Consider the following 26,632-nt stretch of genomic DNA (forward strand, 5'->3'; position numbering starts at 1 on the left):
TATAACAAGCGCAATGCAAAGCAGATTAGTAAACATTCATCACCATGGGGCACAGTTGCTCCTTCATCTTTCTCTCAGTAGCTTCAAGCCGTAGACTCCCAAGATTGGCTGTCAGAAGAAAGAGAGAACTACCCTCACAGGAGATGTCAGGCATTGATGTCTCAATCCTGACTGAGGTCTCTGAGACTCCCCACCATCAATCCTGGGTCTCTTATATACCTTAAACAAGCCAGAGAGGAGATTTATTTAAAAAACTCCATTCTCTCCGCAATTTGTTATTAAAAAATGCTGGCTCAGTTTTGAAAGGGACACGTCGGAATTGGCCAAGATCCCAAGGTGCCCTCTCTCAAAACCAAACCGTTTCCTGACGTAACATAAACATCATCCTAGCACACTCTTATCAGCCTAAGCCCTTTGTGAGAAAGAACATGCAGAATAAAAACAGGAACAAAAAGCACATTGTATGACATGTGCATGGAAAAATACTTGCAGCTTTTAACGTGGCAGTGGCTAATGCTAAAATAACGTCAATAGGTAAAATGAATCTGGTGGTCACTAATTTGACGGTGTGATGCTAGGCTAAGTGCAACATGGAGTCAGTTGTCAAAACACAAATATCAACTGTGTCTTCGATGTCATGTCCCATGATGTCACGTGTGCCGCATCTGATGGAGGAGCGATTCTTGACGTCAGTTGACGACATTGATGCGACGACGACTGAACTGATAACGCTGATGGTGAACAAATAGGCATTTTCCTACCTGCTGAGGTAGATCTTGCTCGCCGTTTGTAACGCATTTTTCACTGGAGACCTTCCTATGAAGAGAAGTGGATGTAGTCTTCTCCGTCTCTTGTAGGCCAGGGAGCCGAATCCTTTCTCTTTCAATGTTCTTTTTGAAAGATTCTGGCAGTGGTTGCAGCTCTCAGGACAGTGGCTTTGAGGTAAGCACACTTTGCAGACTGAGTGTGGATAAGTCGGAGCCTTCTTTTTGCCACAAGCAGGGCATTTCTCAAAAAGGGAAGGCATTTTCTTGGGAGAAAACATTATTTTACTCAGAAAATGAAAAAAAATGTAGAGTAAAATGTAGAAAATTGTTGTTTTATAGAATTTTTCTGGTAAAAAAAACCTCAGAAAATGAGATGATCCTAACAGAAGGAGCTGGCAAAAAGAACTGCCCTGTCAACATAGACTGCATGATTGCTTACACATGTATATGATATATATGTACTAAAACTCTACACGATTTTTAATCTTACATATACATTTAAGGTATATACATGTGTGTTTATTCATGCTCCGGGGCCCCCGCATGTGGCGGGAATATTCGGTGCCTATGACTTTGATGAGGATTCCCCTGGAACAGAACTAGGATTTACAGGTAAGTAACTTATCCTACCCAAGGGTATCTTTGAACAGGTGTCTCAAGAGATCTGGCATGTCTCTATACCTACAGACATTCAGTTACCTTGATCTCAGTGGTAGGCTCTTGGCTATGAGGATTTCAGCTTTGGGACTTAATGCTGCTTGGATAAACACTCACTTAATATTCAGTGCTTATGACTGATGAGGATTGCCCTGGAAGAGAACTAAAATTTACAGGTAAGTAACTTATCCTTATCTACATTCAAGGTATATACATTTCTGTTTATATATACTCCGGGGTCCCCGCATGTGGGCGGAAATATTCAGTGCTTATGACTATTGATGAGGATCCCCTTGAAGAGATATATGGATACATTTCATTTAACAGTAAATGAAAGAAATGCATACATGACATTATTCAATTTTTTATTTGCTTTGCACTGCATTACACGGAGAAATGTACACCAGTACTTCAAAAGAAGTAACATTCAAAGTCTCACAAGTTAATTTGTCTCGACAGAGCCACACAAAAAAAATTAAATATTCCTTTCCTGGCTTAAAGGCTTGCGCAATGCTGCTGTTCGCAGGAGGTATTAAGCTAAGCAAGGAACATTTTTTATTAAGGACATTGTTCCCAAAGTATTAGGAATTTTGGACAAATGGAAGGATTAAGGGACAACCTGGTCCAAAAATGAAACACTTAGTGATATAAATGTCAGTCCCTGAAAAAGCAAGTATTTTGCGAAACACGTTTGCCGGAATATTTTTAATTAAAAGGAAGAGCAAAAACGTTTTTGAACTGTACCTTGAAAGGTGTGCCTCTCAATCTTTTAATGTTTATATTTTGACAAAATATCAGTTCAGGAAAACTGGTATAACAGAAGGAGCACCCCCACCAGTGTGAGAGTTGTGTGTGACTGGTTTGAAAGAATAGTAGAACAACAATGCCTGCCAGTCCCATGCTTAGAGCCTCTAACTTTCTTAAAGAATGATCTTTTCTCCTCCCAAACAGATGACAGTGCACCAGTAAAATGAGTACAGGACAAAAAGTGGGTACAAGCATGGCTAAGGCCTTCTCCTGGATTTGACACCACACTATAAAACCCCTCTGCAAAACACAAACCTAAAAGATGTATAAATACCAACACATACACAGAGGAAAAGGATAAGCACAAATAATACAAAATATGATACTGTACTTACCAACTTCGTCTCTTCACTATTAATTAAAAATTCCTTGATCACTTCCATTCCCATTATGTCATTTATATCTATGCCCTAGATGAAAAGAAAAATATTTAGTGATAACTGACATTTGTATAAGTACCATGTATTGTTTATTACGTATTTGCCTAGTGCTAAATTAATCTCTACATTAAAAAAAAACATCACCAGAAACTAAATAAGAGAAATATATTTTAACAGGCAGAAAAAATAGTCTTTAAAAGTTATCATACCAATTAAGGAGGTATGGCTATAATTCAAGAACCCACACAGATTTCAATCTAAATCAAATTTGGAACACAAACAGTCGTCCTTTCATCAATAAAAATGCCATGTCATGACTTCTGAAACCTCTAGAGAGCATGTCCTTGTAACAGAAGGATCACCAACAAAAGAAGTTCTTCCTACTGCATCTGGTAGAAGGACGTCCAGCAGCAACAAAAAGATGACCATTTTGCCGAATAACAAACCCACTGAGTGAGATATGTGTTCCTGTCTATTGGCAAGATGATGTAACATACTGGTAGCTGTATATGAGACTCACCCTCCTGAGACAGAAGATCCACTCTCTAAGAGAGGTACATAGGGCGGTGGGAAATTGAAGCTTATTTTCCTGATAACTTCAATAGGAACTGGGAGGAATAAAAAGAAGGTCCCATTTCAGCAAACTAAGAAACAAGCATACTTTGTGCTGCCCTGAACACCAACACAGGATCAATTGTTGGGAAACTTCCAGATAATAAACCACATGTTAATTACTTTTCTTTATTAAGCTCACACACACTTCTGTAATGCTGCATTCAATCTGATAAGTGCTTCACTGTGAATGGTGTCCATCATTGTCTGAAAGGCTATGACGATAAGTATGCTAACAATGATTACCTATGAACAGAGAATCACAGAAGCCTTGCAAAAGTGGTTTTATTCTAGTCCTCCCCCTTATTAGTATAATGCATTACAGTAGTATTGTACCGCAAGTCTTGTAAAAGGTAGTTGTCTACAAAAGGGGAGGGTACGGTGTAGCTCCAATCTAAAAGAAGGAAGGCTGAACACCATTGTACAAGTCTATTTCAAACATGATTCCAATGGAAGTAGCTGTAGCAACTTCAATGGAGATGCATCACCCTCAAACTTGTCTCCGGGAACCTAAAGAAGCACATACACATACAAGCTCATAAGAGGACTCAAATAGGGAACAAGCTGCCCCATGTGGCGAATGTTAGAACCTTCGCTAAGGAAGGAAAAGCTTTCCACAGATCAACTTCGGAGCCAGGCAAATATATTTCAGGAGCAATTGAGGCCTACCAAGAGACTGGCAGTCATGCAGACACCAGCCGTAGCCACACAGTAGCCATTTTAGTACTCTGCTGAACAGTCCCTTCCTTGGTCATGAAGAACTAGCAAATGGTAAAAAGTTGGAAGATATGGGTCCCATTTTTATATTTTCTACATTTTCCTTTTCCAGACAGGGGATGTGGACCCACTGTCTAAAGTCTCAGAATGGATTTGCATTGGTTTTCTTTCAAACGTCACTTTACTTTTGCTTTTCAGCCTTTGTGCAAGTTGATGGCTCTCACAGCAGGTAGCAATGATGGTGGCTTGAAACAGGAATATCCAAAATAATGGCACAATGAAGTGTGAGATCGTGGCATATGGATGTCATCAGGCTTCCTGAAGCAGCGATAGACAAAATGAAAGGCCCTGTCTAGAAACTCATTCCCCTTGAGCATAAGCTGTAGCGCCACTTCTCACCCCTCTGCTGCTCAGGCAAAACTAATCAGCAGTGCTTTCCTAACAGGGCCATCCTTGAGTTTCTAAGAAGAGCCCTGTCTCCATTCTGATTCACCTCTGTGTCTAAGTCTCCATGGTCCAGCCACAGGAATGCAGCCACTACGCTTTGAATGTCTGCTGAAGTTGCATCCCTCTTCTATTTATGCCATGAAACACCAGCAGTCCTCATAGATGCATTCCACTGGTCCATGTGCTGAGACTCGTACTACCATACATGTGTTTGACACTCAATGAACATACAAGCACTCAACACACATGAAAAGTCAGTGCAAGAATTTGTGGGTTCACATAAAAGTAGAACTTCTCATGACTCCGTTCAGTAGACCATACTGTGCCTGAAACAAAGTAAAAGGTGTGGTCACACAAAAATATCCCCTAAACCATGCTACACTGCTACTATGACTTTACATGACTCAACCTGTGTTAGTCATATACCCGCTATCAGGGTATGCTTTGTGTGTCGCTCCAGGTCACAGAACAGACTAGACCTTGCATTACCACAGAAAGGCCTAGGCCTACGCCTCTGTGTAGGAGGCTGGCCTGGTGTGTGGTGGGTACCTATGGCACTTATACCAGGTCCAGTTATCCCTTATTAGTGTAGTGTAGGCAGTGTCTAGAAGCAAGGCTCTTGAGGTAGCTGTGGATGAGCAGTCAAGAGTTGTATAGGAGCCATGCAAAGCTCACGCAATACCACTGCAGTCACACCTAGTGCTTACACAGATGGAAGAAAACACTCAGTGTTCCAAAAATAAAGGTACTTTATTTTGGTGACACAAATACCAAAAATACCATAGAGGCTATGCTCCCTTAGGAGGTAAGTAATACACAAATTATATACACTAGTAAGCAGAAATAGACATACAAACAGTTAGAAAAAAGTGCAATTAGTGAAAATCACAATAGTTAGAATTAGGCCTAGAGGGAGCACAAACCATATACTAAGAAAGTGGAATGCCAAAGTCGGTCCCCCAACCTAGGCAAGTGTAGTGTGTAGAGGGGAGCTGGGAGTACTAGAAAAGCTCAAAGGTAAGTAGCACGACCCACTCCAGCGACCAGGAAAACAGGAGTAAATCACAGTAAGTTTCCCAGATCACACACAGAGAAGAAAAGAACTATGCAAAATCCAGAAAAGACTGCAAGACACCAACAGTGAATCCCTGAACAAGAAGACCTGTGGAAGAAGGGGGCCAAGTCCAAGAAGCACAGAAGAGTCCAGGAAGAGCTGGAGCCCCTGCTAACTCGGATTAAGGTGCAAAAGGTGAACCACTGGGGAAGAAGAAAAGTCAGTACTGTAGGAAAGTACCATCTTGCCTGGCATGTTACCCCCATATTTCACTGTATATATGTTGTTTTAGTGTATATATCACTGGGACCCTGCCAGCCAGGGCCCCAGTGCTCATAAGCGTGCCCTGTATGTATTCCCTGTGTGATGACTAACTGTCTCACTGAGGCTCTGCTAACCAGAACCTCAGTGGTTATGCTCTCTCTGCTTTCTAAATTGTCACTAACAGGCTAGTGACCAATTTCACCAATTCACATTGGCATACTGGAACACCCTTATAATTCCCTAGTATATGGTACTGAGGTACCCAGGGTATTGGGGTTCCAGGAGATCCCTATGGGCTGCAGCATTTCTTTTGCCACCCATAGGGAGCTCTGACAATTCTTACACAGGCCTGCCACTGCAGCCTGAGTGAAATAACGTCCACGTTATTTCACAGCCATATACCACTGCACTTAAGTAACTTATAAGTCACCTATATGTCTAACCTTCACCTGGTCAAGGTTGGATGCTAAGTTAGTGTGTGGGCACCCTGGCACTAGCCAAGGTGCCCCCACATCGTTCAGGGCAAATTCCCCAGACTTTGTGAGTGTGGGGACACCATTTCACGTGTGCACTATACATAGGTCACTACCTATGTATAGCGTCACAATGGTAACTCCGAACATGGCCATGTAACATGTCTAAGATAATGGAATTGTCACCCCAATGCCATTCTGACATTGGGGAGACAATTCCATGATCACCCCCCCCCCCTGAGTCTCTAGCACAGACCCGGGTACTGCCAAACTACCTTTCCTGGGGTTTCACTGCAGCTGCTGCCAACCCCTCAGACAGGTTTCTGCCCTCCTGGGGTCCAGCCAGGCCTGGCCCAGGAAGGCAGAACAAAGGACTTCCTCAGAGAGAGGGTGTTACACCCTCTCCCTTTGGAAAAAGGTGTGAGGGCTGGGGAGGAGTAGCCTCCCCCAGCCTCTGGAAATGCTTTCATGGGCACAGATGGTGCTCATCTCTGCATAAGCCAGTCTACACCGGTTCAGGGATCCCCCAGCCCTGCTCTGGCGCGGAACTGGACAAAGGAAAGGGGAGTGACCACTCCCCTGACCTGCACCTCCCAGGGGAGGTGCCCAGAGCTCCTCCAGCGTGCCCCATACCTCTGCCATCTTGGATTCAGAGGTGTGCTGGCACACTGGACTGCTCTGAGTGGCCAGGGCCAGCAGGTGACGTCAGAGACTCCTTCTGATAGGCTCTTACCTGTGTTACTAGCCTATCCTCCTTCCTAGGTAGCCAAACCTCCTTTCCTGGCTATTTAGGGTCTCTGCCTTGGAGAATTCTTCAGATACCGAATGCAAGAGCTCACCAGAGTTCATCTGCACTTCTCTCTTCACCTTCTGCCAAAGGATCGACCGCTGACTGCTCAGGACGCCTGCAAAAAGTAGCAAAGATGACTACTGCAACCTTGTATCGCTTCATCCTGCTGGCTTTCTTGCCTGTTTCCTGGTGGTGCATGCTCTGGGGGTAGCCTGCCTCCTTCTTGCACCAGGAGCTCTGAAGAAATCTCCCGTGGGTCGACGGAATCTTCCCCATGCAACCGCAGGCAACAAAAGACTGCACCACCGGTCCTCTGGGTCCCCTCTCAGCACGACGAGCGTGGTCCCTGGAACTCAGCAACTCTGTCCAAGTGACTCCCACAGTCCAGTGACTCTTCAGTCCAAGTTTGGTGGAGGTACGTCCTTGCCTCCCCACGCTAGACTGCATTGCTGGGTACCGCGTGATTTGCAGCTGCTCCGGCTCCTGTGCACTCTTCCAGGATTTACTTCGTGCACAGCCAAGCCTGGGTCCCCGACACTCTAACCTGCAGTGCACAACCTTCTGAATTGTCCTCCGGCATCGTGGGACTCCCTTTTCTGACTTTGGGTGGACTCCGGTTCACTCCTCTTCCAAGTGCGTGTTCTGGTACTTCTGCGGGTGCTGCCTGCGTCTGTGAGGGCTCCCTGACTTGTTGGGCGCCCCCTCGGTCTACTCATCCAAGTGGCGACATCCTGGTCCCTCCTGGGCCACAGCAGCACCCAAAAACCCTAACCGGGACCCTTGCAGCTAGCAAGGCTTGTTTTCGGTCTTTCTGAGTGGGAACACCTCTGCAAGCTTCTTCACGGCGTGGGACATTCATCCTCCAAAGGTGAAGTTCCTAGTCCTCTTCGTTCTTGCAGAATCCACAGCTTCTACCATCCGGTGGCAGCTTCTTTGCACCCTCAGCTGGCATTTCCTGGGCATCTGCCCACTCTCGACATTGTCGCAACTCTTGGACTTTGTCCCCTTGTTTCACAGGTACTCAGGTCCGGAAATCCACTGTTGTTGCTTTGCTGGTGTTGGTCTTCCTTGCAGAAACCCCCTATCACGACTTCTGTGCTCTCTGGGGGTTATAGGTGCACTTTACACCTACTTTTCAGGGTCTTGGGGTGGGCTATTTTTCTAACCCTCACTGTTTTCTTACAGTCCCAGCGACCTTCTACTAGCTCACATAGGTTTGGGGTCCATTCGTGGTTCGCATTCTACTTTTGGAGTATATGGTTTGTGTTGCCCCTATACCTATGTGCTCCTATTGCAATCTACTGTAACTTTACATTGCGTGCAATACTTCCTTTTGCTATTACTGCATATTTTAGGTATTGTGTACATATATCTTGTGTATATTTGGCATCCTCATACTGAGGGTACTCACTGAGATACTTTTGGCACATTGTCATAAAAATAAAGTACTTTTATTTTTAGTATATCTGTGTATTGTGTTTTCTTATGATATTGTGCATATGACACCAGTGGTATAGTAGGAGCTTTGCATGTCTCCTAGTTCAGCCTAAGCTGCTCTGCTATAGCTACCTTCTATCAGTCTAAGCTGCTAGAAACACCTCTTCTACACTAATAAGGGATAACTGGACCTGGTACAGAGTGTAAGTACCCCTTGGTACCCACTACAAGCCAGGCCAGCCTCCTACAAGTACTGCACCCAAAAAGACGAAGTCGGGTTCCTGGAGCGTTCAAGTGATGTCCCACGACGGATGGAGGATTGCAGTCGGGTTTGCATCGTCGAAGTCTGCCAACAAGCCTTGGCATCCGCAAAGCTCGCAGATCCACGTAGCTCAGCAGGAGAGGGGATCCACGTAGCCGGTCATCGTCATAGTTGGTGCCTGCAAAAGCAGGGGAGTGACTCCTTCACTTCAAGGGAGATTCATTCTTTTTTCTGATGTAGGCTGAAGACGGGCTGTCCTCAGAGGATGCACAACCGGGGAAATTATGCAGTTGCTGGAAGGAGGTGGAGATACAAGGTTGCAGAAGGTGTCTTGCTTCTTTGTTGCAGCTTGTGGGTCCTGAAGAGTCCAGATACAGTTTCTTCAGTCAGAAGTCAGAGTGGAGGGTGCAGAGGATTCCTGCTTGAGTTTTGCAATCCAAATCTGAGGAACCACCAAAAGGAGATTGGGTGAAAGGGGGATTGGTCACCTTGCTGGGTGACCACCTATCAGGAGGGGGCTCTGAAGTCACCTGCTGGCACTGGCCACTCAGATGGTCCCAGAGCTCCCTGCCAACCTTGAATCCAGGATGGCAAAACCCAGGGACCCTCTGGAGGAGCTCTGAGCACCATCCCTCAGGTGGTGATGGACAGGGGAGTGGTCAACTCCCCTTTCCTTTGTCTAGTTTCACTCCAGAGCAGGGACTGGGGGTCCAGGAACCGGTGTAGACTGGTTTATGCAAGAAGGGCACCAAATGTGCACTTCAAAGCCATTTCAGTGGCTTGGGGAGGCTAGCCCTCCCAAGCCTGTAACACCCATTTCCAAAGCGAGAGGGTGTAACACCCCTCTCCCAAAAGAAATCCTTTGGTCTGCTTACCTGGGCTCAAGCTTCTCAAGCAACAGGAGGGTAGAAACCTGTCTGGGAGGTCGCAGCAGCTTGGGCTGCCTGGAAACCTTCAGAAATGTGTAATGGCAATACTGGGGGTCTTCTAAGGAGCCCCCAGAGTGCGAGTGCATGGAATCATACAACCAATGCTTGCAAATGCTGTGGGGTATGATTCCAACATGTTTGATACCAAACATGCCTATGTTTGGAGTTACCACTATGTAGCTGGACATAGGTAGTGACCTATGTCCAGTACATGCATAAAATGGCGTCCCCGCACTCATGAAGTCCGGGAAAATGGCCTGGAGTTTGTTAAAGGTACCTGTGTTAGTGCAGGGGTGCCCTCACACACAGGTACATTGCACCCTGCCCTCTGGGCTAGAAGGCCTACCACAGGGGTGACTTATAAGTGACCTGGTGTAGTGAAAAATGGCAGTGAAAGATTGCTTGCACCTTTTCATGCAGGCTGCAATGGCAGTCGTGCAGAAGTGTTTGCATGGGCTCCCTATGGGTGGCAAAATATATGCTGCAGTACATAGGGATCGCTGGAACCCCAATGCCCTTGGTACCTAGGTACAATATACTAGGGACTTATAAGGGGGCACCAGTGTGCAAATTGTGGGTGAAATACAGACTTTTGGGAGAGAGAGCATAATCACTGGGGTCCTGGTTAGCAGAATCCCAGTGAACACAGTCAAACACACTGACCTCAGGCAGAAAAAGGGGGTAATCATGCCAAGAAAGAGGGTACGTTCCTACATTCTGTACTCATGTTAGATTAATAGAACGCTAGAGCCAAATAAACAGATGGGACATCAATTACACAAGTAGTTAGGCACTCAGGAATGGCGTGCATGTCTGTTTACCATGCTGGGCACATTCTTCTCCAAACAAAATACCATTAGATTGGATGACAAGAAGACCCACTACTGGCAATGCTTAACAAAGGCAACCTTAATATTAAGAACCATGAAATATGTTATTTTATTATTACTGCTCGTGATAGAGGCATACTCGCTTGGCATATGAAAATATAAAATGTGGTATCCTAAAAACCCTTATGAACTCTGCACCAACTGTATGGCATTCCTGCAAAACAACCAGACTGCCTTTTCCTTTTGAAAGTCCACAGGCATGGTGGGTGTGAATTAAATGAAACACAAGAAGCTACTTCCTGACGAATGAGAACATGCTAACCGCGAGACCTACTTGTCTGAGAAAAAGTAATCTCCCTTCATTCTTTTGCAAATGGCAGACATGAATACTCATGCTACATCAAGACAACTGTGTTGAAGCAGTTATGAGGCTACAAATCTGCATGTGCTCTGGCAAGATTGCCTAAACGTTTACCATGGAGTGTGATAATCCAACTAACAAACTAGCATATCTCTCTGCTCAAATTAACTCATAATAATACTAATACTGTACTCATATTTCCCTAGACTAATATTCCACTAATTTCTTTTGGGTTCCGGAGTAGCATGCTACTCGCCAAAAAGTGCAACGCCTCGTCAGGCGTAGTAAGCGCTATATAAATGCTATTACAATACAATACAATATGGGACAGCAGCACGGTCCAATGAACAATTAATGGCCCAAAACCCACCGTTATTTTAATTTGAAAGACACAGATATAAATATGTTATGCAAACACTTTATCGGGTATCCAGTGTGGTGCTCTGTTACAGTCTCTTTCTACTGTCAAAGCATGTTGTCCTGTACTACGATCATGGGCCATAGAAAGGCAGACAACCAACCCTGGTTGGACTAGAATAGTCTCATTCTGGAAGAATATGTGAAATTGCTAACAGGCTCCATATTATCTTAGATTAGGACATCCAGCTAGAGATTTGGAAAATGCTTTTATAAAATCTTGTATATATTTGTTTTCATTTTCCTGTGCCCTGCATTGTCTGCACTAAGGTCACTTTATTTATGGCACCTGTAACTAAAGAAACACAGAACTACAAATGAGTAAAAAGAGGTTGAGAATTTATATTCTTTTCCTGAAATCAAAGCATGAATGTCAATTAATTTTGGAATGCTCCCTTTAGCGGTGATTTACTCCATACGGTAATATTATGAATGAGTACCAGGGGACCACTGTTACGTTTATTACCGTCAACATTGAGGTCATTTTTAAATCGTTTGTTACATCAAGAGTGAGTTTGTTAACACTGCAGGTGGTTTGAGTTACGTTTGCATGCAGGGGTAAAAGCTATGGTTTGTGGAGCTAACTATAACTGGAGAATTTCAGAGGGTTTTTGTTTTAATTCATAACTATAACTGTACATTTGCAAAAATTAAAAAAAATGTAACAGCCTTTCCACAGGCTATACTGGCTCAATGCCATTTATTTTCTCTCAAAAACGAAAACTAAAAATTAAGGAAAACAGTCACTAAAATTGCAAGTGACTTGAAGACTTTTTTGCAACCCTTCTATAAACGATAAAGTTCCAAGTGCTTGAAGAGCATGAGTCTTGTGTCCCACTGGCGTTGATCCCAATATTTTCTTTTTGGCAAGCAGAAAACTTGTAGCGATCCACTGCTTCTCACAAATAGTAATGCTATTCCGTAGAATTTGTCTATATTTGCTCTTGAGACAAGTGTGAGGCAACAGACTATTTAAATCGCTCAATCTCACCACAAAGTCCCTTTTCATTAGAACAAGTCCTGAACATAAGCACATTACTTTCCACACGTTTGTCATACATCTAACAAATCTATTTCATTAAGTTCATTTTGCATTCTTTTGCGAAGAGCAAACTTAATACAACATGATTTTTTCTTGCATATGTATGGTCCAACCACATCCTAGAAAAAAAACATAATTCCAACTAGATATTTTACAATTCATTTTCACGTCGAAATCCACTTTGCAACTTTGTAGCATCTCTGCAAAGGCCGTCACACTTTCCCAGGCTGTTAGTTTGTTGAGTTTTGGAAGTTTCCTCTTAGGGTGACAGAACTATAATTTATTAAGAAAGGCATCACTGATTCATTCGTTTAAAACATGATGGCTCAGTGAGATGAACAATCTTTGCTGATAAATGCAAATATCAGAAGATGATGAGTTCAAGGTGTGGCAAGATAATAGTAGGCCTTCAATCTTTCATCCTTACGAAGTCGGTACCATAAATTGGCTATTTACAGCGCTGGGAACCGGCAGAACTGGGGCATAATGCACTCCATAAAAATAAGTCATTTTATTATTTGTAAAGGTTCTATTCTTGTTAATCAAACCAACAATGATTTTTCATAATTTTATAGTTCCAACACGAGGCGAATCTCAATAGGCAATTCTGTGAGTTCAACAAAATTATTCACTATTACTCTTGGGAGTTTGACAAAAGCACCAAGGACTTCAACAGAGAAAAGTGAATGTCATGCATGAAAAACAAAATCAAAACAAATTTTAGTTAAGAGCTAAATCCAGTAGCATATCCAAATCAGATACCAATTTAATAATTAAAATGACAAAATAAATTTAAACTGACTTAGGGCTCAGGAGATACTAAAATGATTTGGAAAGATTTCTGTATTTAGTCTGTAAAAGTGAAAACTTAAACGCGCCAATACTCTCGTCATGCTTCTTAATCAGTGGCTCTACGGGGCAGCGGTGCACTCACTGTGGCACTGAAATAAAGTATTGCACACGATTTCAGGAAAGAATAATTATTAGAAAATGTTGTCCTTTATATCACAGTCTCATACAAGTGCAGAAATTTTCATGTTTAGAAAAGAGCGGTGAATATTTTAAGAATTGTTGTATCCTCTATTCTGGTGCTTCATATGTCCCACATGTTATCCTCAGGGACCACTACCTAAACATCAGGGTATGAGATAAAAGGGATGAAAGCTTTGCTCTCATATACAAACCACAGCATAAGGTTCAGTTCTAACTGGCTTTGCTGGTTCTTCTTCTCTGGACCTTCTTTGCTTGGCGGGTTCATTATGAGGCCAGCTTGCCTAGCCAGAAGAGTAGACTTTAGGTTCAGTCATTCAGTGAGATACAGAAATAATACCTTTTAAGAGTAGCCACAGTAAGGCCTTGCTCGTCTAAGGATCGGAAATATGGTAAAAAAACATCAGACAACTGGGCTTTAAAGGTTTGGATATGGGGAGAACACCAAACAATGACCTTCTCCCAGCATCCTTATATGGATAGATTTGATGAATGGATGCCTGAATTCTAATATTAATTGGTAGACCGAGGCTCTTGGACAGATGATCTAAATACCACACACTCCTTGGCCAATCCGGACCCAGTACGATGATTTTGGCTGGTCATTCCTGCTCTTCAGACCTTTGGGCAGTTGAAGTACAGAAGGGAAGTCACACAGGAGTCCCAAGCTCCATTGCAGCTTACAGGCATCTCTAAGGGAGAACTGCCTTAGGAACGCCAAAGGGCCTTAAGTCTGTATAATGTATGTTTCTAAGCGGTGGTGAAAGGATCTAGCCAGAGTTCTATCCACTGCTGAAAGATGCCCTGTGCCACTTTTGTGTGTAGTCACCATTTGTGATCCACAAGGCAACACCAGCAGGGCTTGATCGCTCTGGAATCCAACGATCCAGCTAAGTGATGTACAACTAGAGAGATGCCTTGACAAATTAGCTAGTTCGAGGCGTAGAGCCTCCTCAAATGGGACCCCACAACCTCACCACCTCCTGCTTGCTGTAGAATCATATGGTGGTGTTATTGTCAATGCATGACCCAATAACCCATGACCCGCCAATGGCCAGGAGGAAAGTTTTTAGTGCCAAGTGAATCACCTGCAATTCCAAAAGACTGAAGTGGAGACGAGTTTCCGCCAGAGACCAGAGTCCTCTGACCTTTACCTCTCCCTGGTTAATTCCCAAACCCATCAATGATCCATTTGTCACAATCAATATTTCTGGGTAGGGTAGGGATAGGGATCTGCTCAGAATCTGCCCTTGTTCGAAAAGTCATCCAGCAGCCACCACTGCTGGTCTTTTGCAGTCTTGTATGACACCTGGATGGAATCTGATAGGATCCCCTGCTGCTGAGTCCACTGCGACTTCAGATCTCACTGCAGAGCCCACATGATACATGGTCAATTAGCATGAGGCCAAGAAGTCACACAGCTGATTTAATTGTGATCCCGATCAAAGGTTCAAACATTTGGATCATAGCCTGACTGTCCTTTGACCCACTGTATCCAGAATGGCTCAGATGAAAGGGAACCTCTGTGAAAGCATTAGGTGCAACTTCAGCACACTGATGATGAATCCTAAAGATGTCAAAGGATTGGTTGTCATCTGGAGGCAGAGCACAACTGACTGCACCAAGCCTGCCTTCAGCAATCAGTTGTCAAGGAATGCCAACAGTGGTATTCCAAACCTCCGAAGATGTGCATGGACTATCACAGTTACTTACGTTATTACTGAGGAGCACTGGTGAGGCCATAGGAGAACATTGAGAACTGAAGGTTTTTGTGGCCAACCTGCAATGGCAGGTACACCTGTGAAAAGGCAAGATAGGGATACGAAAACAGACGTCCTTCAAGTTCAACACCATTATCCAGATGCCTGAATGCAGTGCAGGCAGAACCTGAGCCAAGGTAAGCATCTTGAACTTGTCCTCTTTAAGGAACAAGATCATAGGTGAAGACCTAAAATAGGAAAAAGTCCCCCCGTCCTATTTCAGCACCAGAAAGTAACAGGAGTAGCAACCAGTAACTGTGTCTGAATGTGGTGCCATCTCTATGGCTCCCCTGTCCAAGAGAGCCTGAACCTCCTTCCGTAAGATGGACAAGTGGTCCGTCAGAAAGAGCTGTGAAACAGGCAGCACGTGTGGAGGGTTGGATAGGATAGTTAGGGCATAACCATCCTGGATGATTTAAAGCACCCATCTGTCTGATGTAATGCTGTCACTCGTGCCGGTAATATTTTATCCTGTCTCCGAGCAAGGGAAAATATGCCATGGACGACAAGCTAAAGAGGCTTTGGAGTGGTAGTGGCAGTGAGAGTAAGGGACTGAGTAGTGTCTTGCCTTTGAGGGATGGGATGCTCTAAGCCAGATACCAGACCTCTACCTCAAAAGGATTGGGAGGTGACTATTGTGGAGGCAGGTTTTGGTGTTGCCTTTGCAGGATCCACATTCTAAAGCCTCGAAAAGAACGAGCAATATTGTTGGGCAAACTGCTGCACAGGCACTGAAAGGCCAAACAAGCGCACTTTAGCTTTGTTTTCCTTAAAGCATTCCAGGTCTGAGTCTGCTTTGTCGTTGAAGAGATGGGTGCCATCAAACGGGATACCCATCAGTAATTCTGGTACATCACTTGAGAAGCCAGTGGGTCTTATCCATGCGTGGCACCAAAACATCACACCGGTACCAGTTGCTCTACCCAAAAAGCTAATGGTGTATAGGCCCGTCCTGATGACCTATGTTGCCGCATCTTGTGTTATCTATGCCAAATTGGCCTGGAGGTCAGAGACCGCAGAGAACATATCACCCACCATGTCTCACAACAGGTGGAAGGAAACAAACTGGTTTTAGGGCAAGGTTAGCAGAGAAGATCATCCTAAAGGCCACCAGTTGTTTAGATTTTTTGTCTGGAGGTGTGGTTGGGAATGAGCTAGGGTTCAACCTGCTTGTTCTACAAGACTCTATGGTGCGGGATGCTGCAAGAGAAAATAAGGATCACCTGGGGCCGGTATATTTTGTCTCGCAATTTGTCTGGAGGGGGTGGGGGTGAGGGGAAGTGATTCTGGTTTTGGCCCACGGTTCATTAAGGTGTTCAGTGGCAGGTGAGGAGTCGAAGCAGGTGCCGGCTCTGGAGTGGGAGAAGACCCCCGAAAGGGGGTCCAGAAGCACAGCTGTTGTAGGGATGAATCTGCAGTGGTAGTCCGACTGAGGGCCTCCTTGGATCCTTTGGAACCGGAGGTGCATCAGAGAAAAGTTGGAAGGGTACAAATGATGCGCAACATGGATTCGTTCAATGCCTGGATCTATTGCAGCGTCACCAATGGCCCAAGGAATTCAGGCTGGAATGGGACAAGGTGAGGAATAGGTGAATTATCTCGACAAGAGTGGTGAGAAGAGTCATGTGTCAACTTCTTAAATCACTTTTTGGACTCACCAGATGATTTGGAGTGAGACATGCCCTTTTTTGACAATGGCCTTGAGTGAGAATGTGTCTGCGACTTAGACCAAGACCCAAACTTATGAGCTTTGCTAGGGTGCTCGGCAACAAGGTTTCGTCTTGTATTGTGTTCAGATTCATCCAATCACAGCTGTTGCATGATTTTGAGTCCTGGGAGGAGCCCAGATATCAGTCACAGGCCTTGTGAGGGTCCATAACTTACATCTGTTTCTTTTGATCCTTGCAAGGTTTAAAACCTGTAGTTTATAGGGGGAGACATGTTCCTTGCACACAGTTAAAATATAGATTCAAAAGTTTCTGTCAAGCGACTGAATCATGGGAGCAAGCTCCAGACCCACATCAGAAGGCGCAGAAAGAAAACTGACATCAATGCGCAGGAGTGGCGATTATATGTGGCCTGGCATAAGCCCGGCATGGGATATACCTAACATTGGAACCACAAGATGTCACATACTGCTCTGCGAGGTAATTGCTGAGAAAGTTCCAAATTCATTCCAGCACCGGTGGATATAGCAGCTAAGAAAACTGTGGTTAAAAGTATGGATTTGAACAAGAACACACAACAAAATCACCATGCTAGAAATAGTCCTTAGCAACAGGCGCCCCTGGCAGAATAAAATATACCCTTCAAAATCTGTAACAGGGCTCAAAGGAGCCCATTCAAAGAACACCAGATGCGTAACACACACACGTCCACCTTCTGCAGTCTTGGGGCATTTTACAATTCTAAAAGATTCACCCTGTAATACAGAGCGTGCTGGTGCACATGTAGCTCTGACATGATCTTTAGGAAACGTTCACACATTTGCACAGGGGTGTGCCACCATGCAAATGAGGGAACACTTAGCCTCTGCACCTGCAATGTGCAACAGAAACACAAGGGCAGAGGCAAAGGAACACTTAGGAGGGGAACTAAATACACACCAAAGAGGTGGGCGTTGACTCAAAATTGTTCTCAAGATTTGAGGGGTGACTCCCCCCAAACCAATGACCTGCCCCCCAAGTTGAGAACAATCAGACAGCAGGAACACTTCAAGTGGTGGCAAAAAGCTGGAGGGAGAGCAACCTCAACAAAGAGGGTGAGTCTTCAAAGTTATTTCAGGTCACGGATCCAGATGAGGATCATGACCTACACTGCCTATACTGACCTCATCAGTCCATCAGAAAAACATCTGCCTCCCACTGGAGCCAGAGATGACAGGCATCTGCGCCAAAAGAATACTGGGTAGTGCAATATTCAACAAAAGATACAGAGACATTAAACAACAAGGATGCCAGCAACAGGATTCACAACAATGCAAAAGTTGAAAATCAAAACAAAACTTCAGAGAAGTGCACACTGGATCCACATCAACAGATGTGGAAAAAATTAAACTGACATCAATGCCCAGGTGGCTTCCATATGGTTCAATGACATCAAATTCAAGGAGGATCCAGAGTCGTCTGGGAGCAATGAGGCCACATACCGATGAATAAGAGTTATTTTTTTCAAGATCCAAAAAGGAGAAATTTGCAGGCTGAAGAATCCATCAAAATGATCTGGCTGCACATAAATCTAGATCGCAAACAGAACACTATCTCAACATGATACTATTATATTGTCATATTTCATGCATAGATCATATGTTCAATTATTTCTCAGAGACCCGGACTCCATCCAGACCACAGTCTACTTTAAGCAATTACCAGTCCTAGTAAAATTATTTGAAGACATAGGCGCAACATCTCCTCTTGTACCATTTCATATGATTGTTAAACACAGAAGTTCATTGCAACTATTAAATAGGGCATTTTAATTGTAGATATCATACATGATTATACCTATCAAGCTATTCGACACAAGAAAAAGCTACAGCAGCATAAGTGACTTGAAGCAGCTGAGTGTGCAGGGAACAGTTTATTTTACTAAATAGTACATTCTGTATAATGTATGACTGCACTAGGAGCAAGGACTGGCAAAGCGAATAGGTTCGTTTTGGAAAAATTTGTAATGCCTAAGCAACTGAGTGTGTAGTGCACAGTTTTTAACCACACAAATAAATGGGCTATATTGATTATTCTCCCCAACAGTCCATTCTGTATACTGCACATGGAGCAAGGACTGGCAAAGCAAATAGGTTAGTTTTTAAAATCCAAATGCCTCTCTATTACCTAGAAAGTTTGTGTGTGTTGAGTGATTGGGTTGTACGCGAGGAGGATTCAATGAATGGATGGATAAAAGCACAAAAGTAAGCACCTTTGAGAGAATGCTGACAAGAAACACCATGCACCATACTCCTCTTTGAGTTCTCTGCTTATTTATGCAGAAAGGGGAAAGACCCTACAGTTGGTCTGGGCAAATGACTGGTGCACACGCTCAGCTAGACCTGACAGTCATTGTTCCTTTTTCGTTTTAAAATGTTAATTTGATTTGCTTAAATTAAATTTCGATCACAAGTCTATCAAAGATTTAGCAAAAGGTACTATTATACCATGCTGCCCCATAAAAGATGGGCCCTCGAGCTTCTGCCCACTTTGTCCACGCCTTAAAACACCATTGTTCATAAAAAAACAGCTAGACAAATTCCCTACCACCCAGTAGTGAATTATGGAGCATTTTTTTCCCCCTCCCCCCTCCTCCTTTTTTTCTTGACAAATTATCAATGATTCCATCTCCCTCGAGTTGTACTTAATTGTGCCATGTACAACAGTATATCTTTATTGGTTTTATTATCGAGCCTTTGTTGTTTGGACTTCTACACACAGAAACGTCCGAGTCTTTTTAAAGAGAGTCCTTCTTTTATTTATACTCCCCGATTTCGAGAGTCTGCTTTCCATTACAATTATTTGACGTTGTCGAACGTATCCTTGCGTACTGCGAGCTCTGCTGCTATGCAACACGAGCGTTCGAAGGACAGACCTACTTCCGGCGGCCCGGGCCTTTTGAACCATCCGGACCGTGGCTCCCCCAGTAATCCGGGAGCACGGCTGCGGGTAGGTTCTTCGTCTCGGCTTGGAGCGCACGCAAGTAAGTGTTAATCACTGCGCTTATGCTGACCCCCACCACATGCGCCTATTATGCGCCGACGTTTGGGTGTACTTTGTTTTTGTTTTTGAAAACTATGAGTGCAAGTAGGCATCTCTTTAATCAGCATACACTAGATAACTGAACGAACATGTGTACCTTTGGGTGATTTTCAGTCTTATTTATTTAATGAAACAGATTTGTACATGGAGTTGATTATAGGGAACCTTAATTTCGCCTATGAATGCAATGGACTCTCTTTTATATGCACAACCATTGTTTTGTGACTAGTGACAATTTAGATTACTCTAATCTTTTGAGTATAACCATCCACTTTCCATGATGAGTTTTCTGTTTATTGGCTAGTTAAACTCACTGCACTACCACATTCACTTAGTCAGTGGGTCAGCAGTCTGTGTAATTTATCTAGTCTGGTTGAGGCCGGACAGAATCAGTTATACTGTCCTATTGGGTATCTTTCCATGATTGTTTTGCAAACGTTAATAGTTTTACATTGTTGTTTTGTCAAATTACCTTACCTAATTTTTAGAGTACTTCGCGCCCGGCCACTGGCCATTGTGATCCCATGAAGAACGTTCCTTGACTAGGGATGGTAAGCTGAAAACCCTCCCCCCTCTTTTTTGCATGCATATGTGTTTTCACGGCTGCCACCATCACCGTGTTCACCACTGTTTGACACAGTCGTGTTGATGACATATCGATGACATTGTTACAACATAAGTTACTTGTTATTATTGCTGTGTCTGACTGACCCGTATTCGTTTTTATTACAGGGCGACTTATAGAAATAGTACAGTCAGACTAATGTAAGTGACTGGATACATTGTTACTGATAATTTCAGTGGTTAGTAGTCTTTATAGTCTACTTATAGGAGAAGTATTATGTTATTAAGGTCCTGAAGAAGCGGTGTTGGATCCGGTTGGACCAGAAAGACGTGAAACATGTTGACCCTCTGTTAGGGATGGATGGCAGTTCCTCCTCCATTTGTTTTTGATACTTGTTGGTTAGAGTGTCAGACCATTATCTCTGTGCCACTCTCCTGATTGTTTTTAATCTTGGCCACATCCTCTCGGATGGATTAATAAATTTACCCTGGATTGTGAGCCAATTTTAGCCTTTAGTGTTACTCTCCTGACGAGGAGCAACGCTGATAATGAAGCATGCCACCCAGCTGGGTGTGTGAGGTTTCTTGCTCCTAAAGTTTAGGACTCATCTGTATCTTGTTACTACTTCTTTCTTCCTTTGGAACAGTGTATTTGTTTTTTGCCAAATCAAAAATCTCAGCCAGTCGAAATATCAGTTTCAGAGATTTTAATACGTCATAATACCTTGCAAAAACAAACAATTATTACACTAAGTTTATTTAAACGGTATTCGAGCGGTGTTTTATAGAAATTTACTCCGAATCCCAGCGTACTCCAAAACCTGTTGAATAAATCAAAACACACGAGTTTCCACTGCTTTTATTGGATAATTTTTTATCAAATTTTAGTTCAGTTTATTCTCACAAAAAATAATTGGGCTTCTCAATTCTTGCCAGCAAATAAGTAAAGCTGAAACAGCCATTTAAGTGCAGCATTCCGATGTTTTAAGGTGTTTTTGTGAATAATGGAATGCAAGTAAAATCATGTTGCGAAAAAAACGTATCTTCACTGGTAAAACAGGGTGCATGCCAAGTTAATAAGAAGAAAAGAACATTGTCTTTGTAAAAACGCACACATTTATGGTACACAAAGTGCGCTGAGAAACAATGAAATCAAGTAAAACCACGAAATAGTCATATAATAGTTTATTCACACAGCACAAGATTTGGTATCATTTATTTATGAGAAACGGTTAAGGGTTTATGTGGTTGGGAAAATGTAGTGATAAGTTTAATACACAAAGAGACTGACGAAGCAGTGCTGTGTCAAAGTCTTACTCCTGGATTTATACAAAGGTAGAGTGAAGGCGGCGCAGATATTTGTTTCTAAAATCCGACTGGGCAATATAAAAAAAAAACGGCAAACATTAACATTTGGCAGCAAAGCCCCACTTCAACCAGAAAATTGTATTACGTGCACTTTGGCACAGTACACCTAACAAAGTTAATCACATCTAGGAACCCATGGTAAAAGCTTCAAAGACTGGGTCCTGAAGAAATTAGCACACAGTCACTCATTTATGAATAAGTACCTTTGGAAAAGAATCCTTCTCGTTGCTTATAGGCTCTCTTGGTTCACTGTTATGCTGGCAATTGAAGTCCTTTGGTTGGAATTTCCACAAAAGTGATAGCTCAGTCAACAGGAGTGAAACTTTTAATGGGTTTCGGAAGGCCACTTCAACAGTTATTGGTTCTGTGAAAGATGTAATATTTAAAAACTTTATATTTCTCATATGAGGACATTGCTCTACAGAAATGACTATCCGGTATTATTCCCTATCAAGGCATTAAAAAACGTATGATTCATTTAAATAAATGTAACATTACCACACCAAGGTGTACAGTGAATGTGTAATTTTTTTTTAAATTAACATTTATTGCGCTTGTACTACAGGCTGAGAGTCGAAAGATGTTACACAGTGCAGATCACCTCTCTGGGGTCTAGGGTACGCTCGGGGACATTTTGAAGAAATTAGTTACTTATCAGTAACTCCAGTTTTTCATACTGGTGGCTTTCAAGAATGCACATGCTTGATGGATTAATTCCCTGTTGTCACATCTAAAACAGCAATGCATAGTGCTAAAAGGTCATAAACCCGGATATGGTGTTTGGTTAGTAAGTAATTCACCTTGTTTGAAACAACCCAAACTTCACCCAGCGAGGTGAGTGTGCTGAACTCTGTACCTCTCCTAACGGTCACTATAGCTAAGACGTCATAGCACAAGTTTAATGGATATTCAAAATAAAGTACTGCACCTCCAGTTGGTGAGGAGAGACAGTCACATGTGAATTTATGGAGGAGACCAGCACCAGAGAACTGGGATTACAGCTGATTTATTTTCCAACACTGCATCTTTCATAGATCCACGTGCTTGCATAAGAATAGCAAGCTAGACCATAAACCTTCGGTGTAACAAGTTGTGCAGTACTGCTTGACCCACTGAGGCATCTACTGTCGCATTCATATCTAGGAATCACTGTCTGCTGAACGTATGCCACATCCTCCACGTTGCTGCTTAGATAGTCTGGTAGTGGTACAATAAAGCCTAGCACAGAATCTTGTATTCGAGAGGAACGGCCCAAAAAAACGAAGGGATGGAAACTGGACATTTTGAACTGTTGGCCTTCCCTCCTGCAGGCTGTGAAAGGATGCACATGATGGAAAGCCTCCCGGTCTGACCATCAACTAGGTCGCAAGACATGAAGCTGTGCAAAAGCTATGTCCGCACCTACACAGAGGAAGAAGTGAGGGACTGTCAGCTGCCTCCTACAGGTGGTGAGAGGCTCACATAAATGAGTCACTACTGCACAGAACCATGACCTGCACAGAACCATGACCCGGGCCATAAGGAGCAGAACTGTAAGTGGTGTAGGTGGCTGCCCCAGAGGCAAACATTCAGTAAATATAGCAGCAGGGAGAGAGGCACAAGAAGATCAGAAGAAATATTAATGCCATGGCTCTTCTAGACCTAGCGCACATTGGTCGTGACAGCCTCCCTCGTTTGCTTAGGGCCTCGTACGTCATTTCTTGCAGGGAATTACAGGATTGGGCCTGACTGTGTAACCTGGATGTTAAAAAAAAAAGTTGCTTTTCCCATGTTAATTCCTATAGGACCTTTGAACATGACTATAACCAGAACCATTGGATGAAATTACACCAAATTTGGCAGAGAGCGAGCTTTCAGTACGCAGATCGTGCTTTTGATTATTTGGTGTAAATCCATTCAGTAGATTTTGAGAAATTAAAAGGAAAATACATTTGTATATCTCTGGTTGTGTCAACTTCATGAATAATGGCGAGCTCGTGCAGGGAAATGTAGAGCTCTGATTGGGTGCCAACACTTTAGCCGGGAAAGTGTTGGCAGCCATCTTGGGACATGGCGTGATGCGAGTCCCAACAAAAAAAGATTTAAAAAAAAAAAAAAAAAAAAAAAAGGAAAAAGTGCCAGTGTAGGAAGTTGGCTCTGCATATACTATCTCAAAGTGAGAGATAATGTGCACAGAGTCCAAGGGTTCCCCTTAGAGGTTGATAGTGGCAAAATTAGGTAATACTAATGCTCTATTTTGTGGTAGTGTGGGCGAGCAGTAGGCTTATCAGAGGGTAGTGTTAAGCATTTGTTGTACACATAGGCAATAAATGAGAACACACACTCAAAGACTTAACTCCAGACCAATAGGTTTTTATATAGAAAAAATATTATTTTCTTAATTTATTTTAGAACCACAAGATTCAAAATGTAGGTAAGTACTTAAATTGTAAGGTACTTCACACAGGTAAGTATGGAACTTTGAATTAAAACAGTAATGTACACAGGTTTGGCAAAAATGGCAAATAGCTATTTTAAAAGTGGACGCTGAAAAAATCAACAGTTCCTGGGGGAGGTAAATATTGTTGAGTTTCTCAGCTAAGTAAAACATTTACAAGTTTAGTCTCCTGGGCATAGGCAGCCCACCGTTGGGGGTTCAAGTCAACACCAAACACCCAGCATCAGCAACACAGGGCCGGTCAGATGCAGAGGTCAAAGTAGGGCCCAAATAACATGGGCGCCTATGGAGAACAGGGGTGCTCCAGTTCCAGTCTGCTAGCAGGTAAGTACCTGCGTCCTCGGGGAGCAGACCAGGGGGGTTTGTAGAGTACTGGGGGGGTCCCAAACAGGCACACAAAATACACCCTCAGCGGCACATGGGGTGGCCTGGTGCAGCGTGTGAACAAGGCATCAGGTTTTGGGTTGAAATCAATGGAGGGACCTGGGAGTCACTCTGGCGATGCAGGCAGGGCACAAGGGGGCTTCTTGGGCCAGCCACCAACTGGGCTAGGATGAGGGCCACCTGCTGGTCACTCCTGCACCAGTGGTTTGTTCTTCTCAGTCCTGGGGGCTGGGGTGCAGTGCTCTTTCCAGGCGTCGGGTTCCTTTGTTACCGGGCAGTCGCGGTCAGCGGGAGCTTCTGGATCCTCTCTGCAGGCATCGCTGTGGGGCTGCAGGGAGGTCGACTCAGGGTGTCCACGTCGTTGGAATCGCCTGGTCCTCTCTGCGGTGTTGGTTTCTCTGAACACAAGCCGGGTGCAGAGTGTGAAGACTCATGCTTCCGGAGTGAGGCGGGAGTCTTCTTTGGAGATGGTTTCTTTGTTGCAGTTTTCAACAGAGCCGCAGTCCTCAGGAGTTTCTTGGTCCTTTAGGTGCAGGTCAGTCCTCTGAGTCCTCCGAGGTCGCTGGTGCTGCTGGATGCGTCGCTGTGCAGGTTCTTTGAGTCTGGAGACAGGCCGGTAGGGCTGGGCCAAGTCAGTTGTTGTCTCCGTCGTCTCTGCGGGTCTTTCAGGTCAGCAGTCCTTCTTTCTTCAGGTTTCAGGAATCTGATTTCCTGGGTTCAGGGTTGCCCCTAAATACTCAATTTAGGGGTGTGTTTAGGTCTGGGGGCAGTAGCCAATGGCTACTGCCCTTGAGGGTCACTACGCCCTCATTGTGCCTTCTCCCTGTGGGGAGAGGGGCACATCCCTAATCCTATTGGGGGGAATCCTCCAAAACAAGATGGAGAATTTTCTAAGGCAGGGGTCACCTCAGCTCAGGACACCTTAGGGGCTGTCCTAGCTGGAGGGTGACTCCTTGTTTTTCTCATTATCTCCTCCAGACTTGCCGCCAAAAGTGGGGGCTCTGTCCGGGGGCGGGCATCTCCACTAGCTGAAGTGCCCTGGGGCATTGTAACACGAAGCCTAAGCCTTTGAGGCTCACTGCTAGGTGTTACAGTTCCTGCAGCGGTGAGGCGTGAAGCACCTCCCCCCCTTGCAGGCTTTTTTTTCTGGCCTCAGAGAGCCCAAATGCTCTCACCCCATGAGGTCAGAAACTCGTCCCTCAGCGGCAGGATGGCACAGGCCAGTCAGTCCTGTACTGAAGGACTGGGTAAAATACAGGGGGCATCTTTAAGATGCCCTCTGTGTGCATTTTGTAATAAATCCAGCACTGGCATCAGTGTGGGTTTATTGTTCTGAGAAGTTTGATATCAAACTTCCCAGTATTCGTTGAAGCCATTATGGCTATTGACAAACTCCCAGATCATATACTTAATATGGCCACACAGTACTTACAATGTCTAAGAATAGACTTAGACACTCTAGGGGCATATTGCTCATGCAGCTATGCCCTCACCTGTGGTATAGTGCAGCCTGTCTTAGGGCTTTAAGGCCTGCTAGAGGGGTGACTTACCTATGCCACAGGCAGTATTTTGTGTGCATGGTATCCTGAGGGGGATGCCAGGTCGTCTTTGCCTTTTTCTCTCCACCAACACAATCTGCAATGGCATTGTTCATGTGTTAGGTGAGGGGGCCTTAGGGTGGCACAACACATGCTGCAGCCCTTAGGGACCTTCCCTGGTCACAGGTACCACTGGTACCTTTTACAAGGGACTTATCTGTGTGCCAGGGGTGTACCAATTGTAGAAACAATGGTACATTTTTAGTGAAAGGACACTGGTGCTGGGGCCTGGTTAGCAGATTCCCAGCACACTTCTTAGTCAAGTCAGCATCAATATCAGGCAAAAGGTGGGGGGTAACTGCAACAGGGAGCTATTTTCCTACAGCCAGGGTAGAGACACCCTGATCCTTTAGCTCTGGTGTTGGGTTCCCAGAGGGACCGAGAGAGAGCAAACCCTGGATGGGCAAGGTCCTGGGGGCATGGAAAATATAAGGATGGGGGGTAGGGGAGGGTGCACGGGCCCCCTGTGCCTCATGGACCACCATCTCCATGGGGGTAAAATGCCTTAGCTAATATAGTCCCCCAGGGACTGCCACC

General features: G+C 44.1%; 1 protein-coding gene across 3 annotated transcripts in view; it reads right to left on the bottom strand.

The window, feature by feature from the left end:
• The window catches only part of TRAPPC8 (trafficking protein particle complex subunit 8), a 1,010,076-nt gene that overhangs the window by 333,438 nt on the left and 650,006 nt on the right, over window positions 1-26,632 (bottom strand). For all 3 annotated transcript variants that reach the window (XM_069220084.1, XM_069220082.1, XM_069220083.1), the window contains 2 exons: window positions 21,880-22,040; window positions 2,567-2,641 (listed from right to left, as the gene is read on the bottom strand). In XM_069220084.1, coding sequence (XP_069076185.1) covers window positions 2,567-2,641; window positions 21,880-22,040 — 236 coding nt within the window. The remainder of the gene's footprint in view (window positions 1-2,566; window positions 2,642-21,879; window positions 22,041-26,632) is intronic.

The sequence above is a fragment of the Pleurodeles waltl genome, chromosome 2_2, assembly GCF_031143425.1.
Source record: "Pleurodeles waltl isolate 20211129_DDA chromosome 2_2, aPleWal1.hap1.20221129, whole genome shotgun sequence".
Classification (NCBI taxonomy): Eukaryota; Metazoa; Chordata; class Amphibia; order Caudata; family Salamandridae; genus Pleurodeles; species Pleurodeles waltl.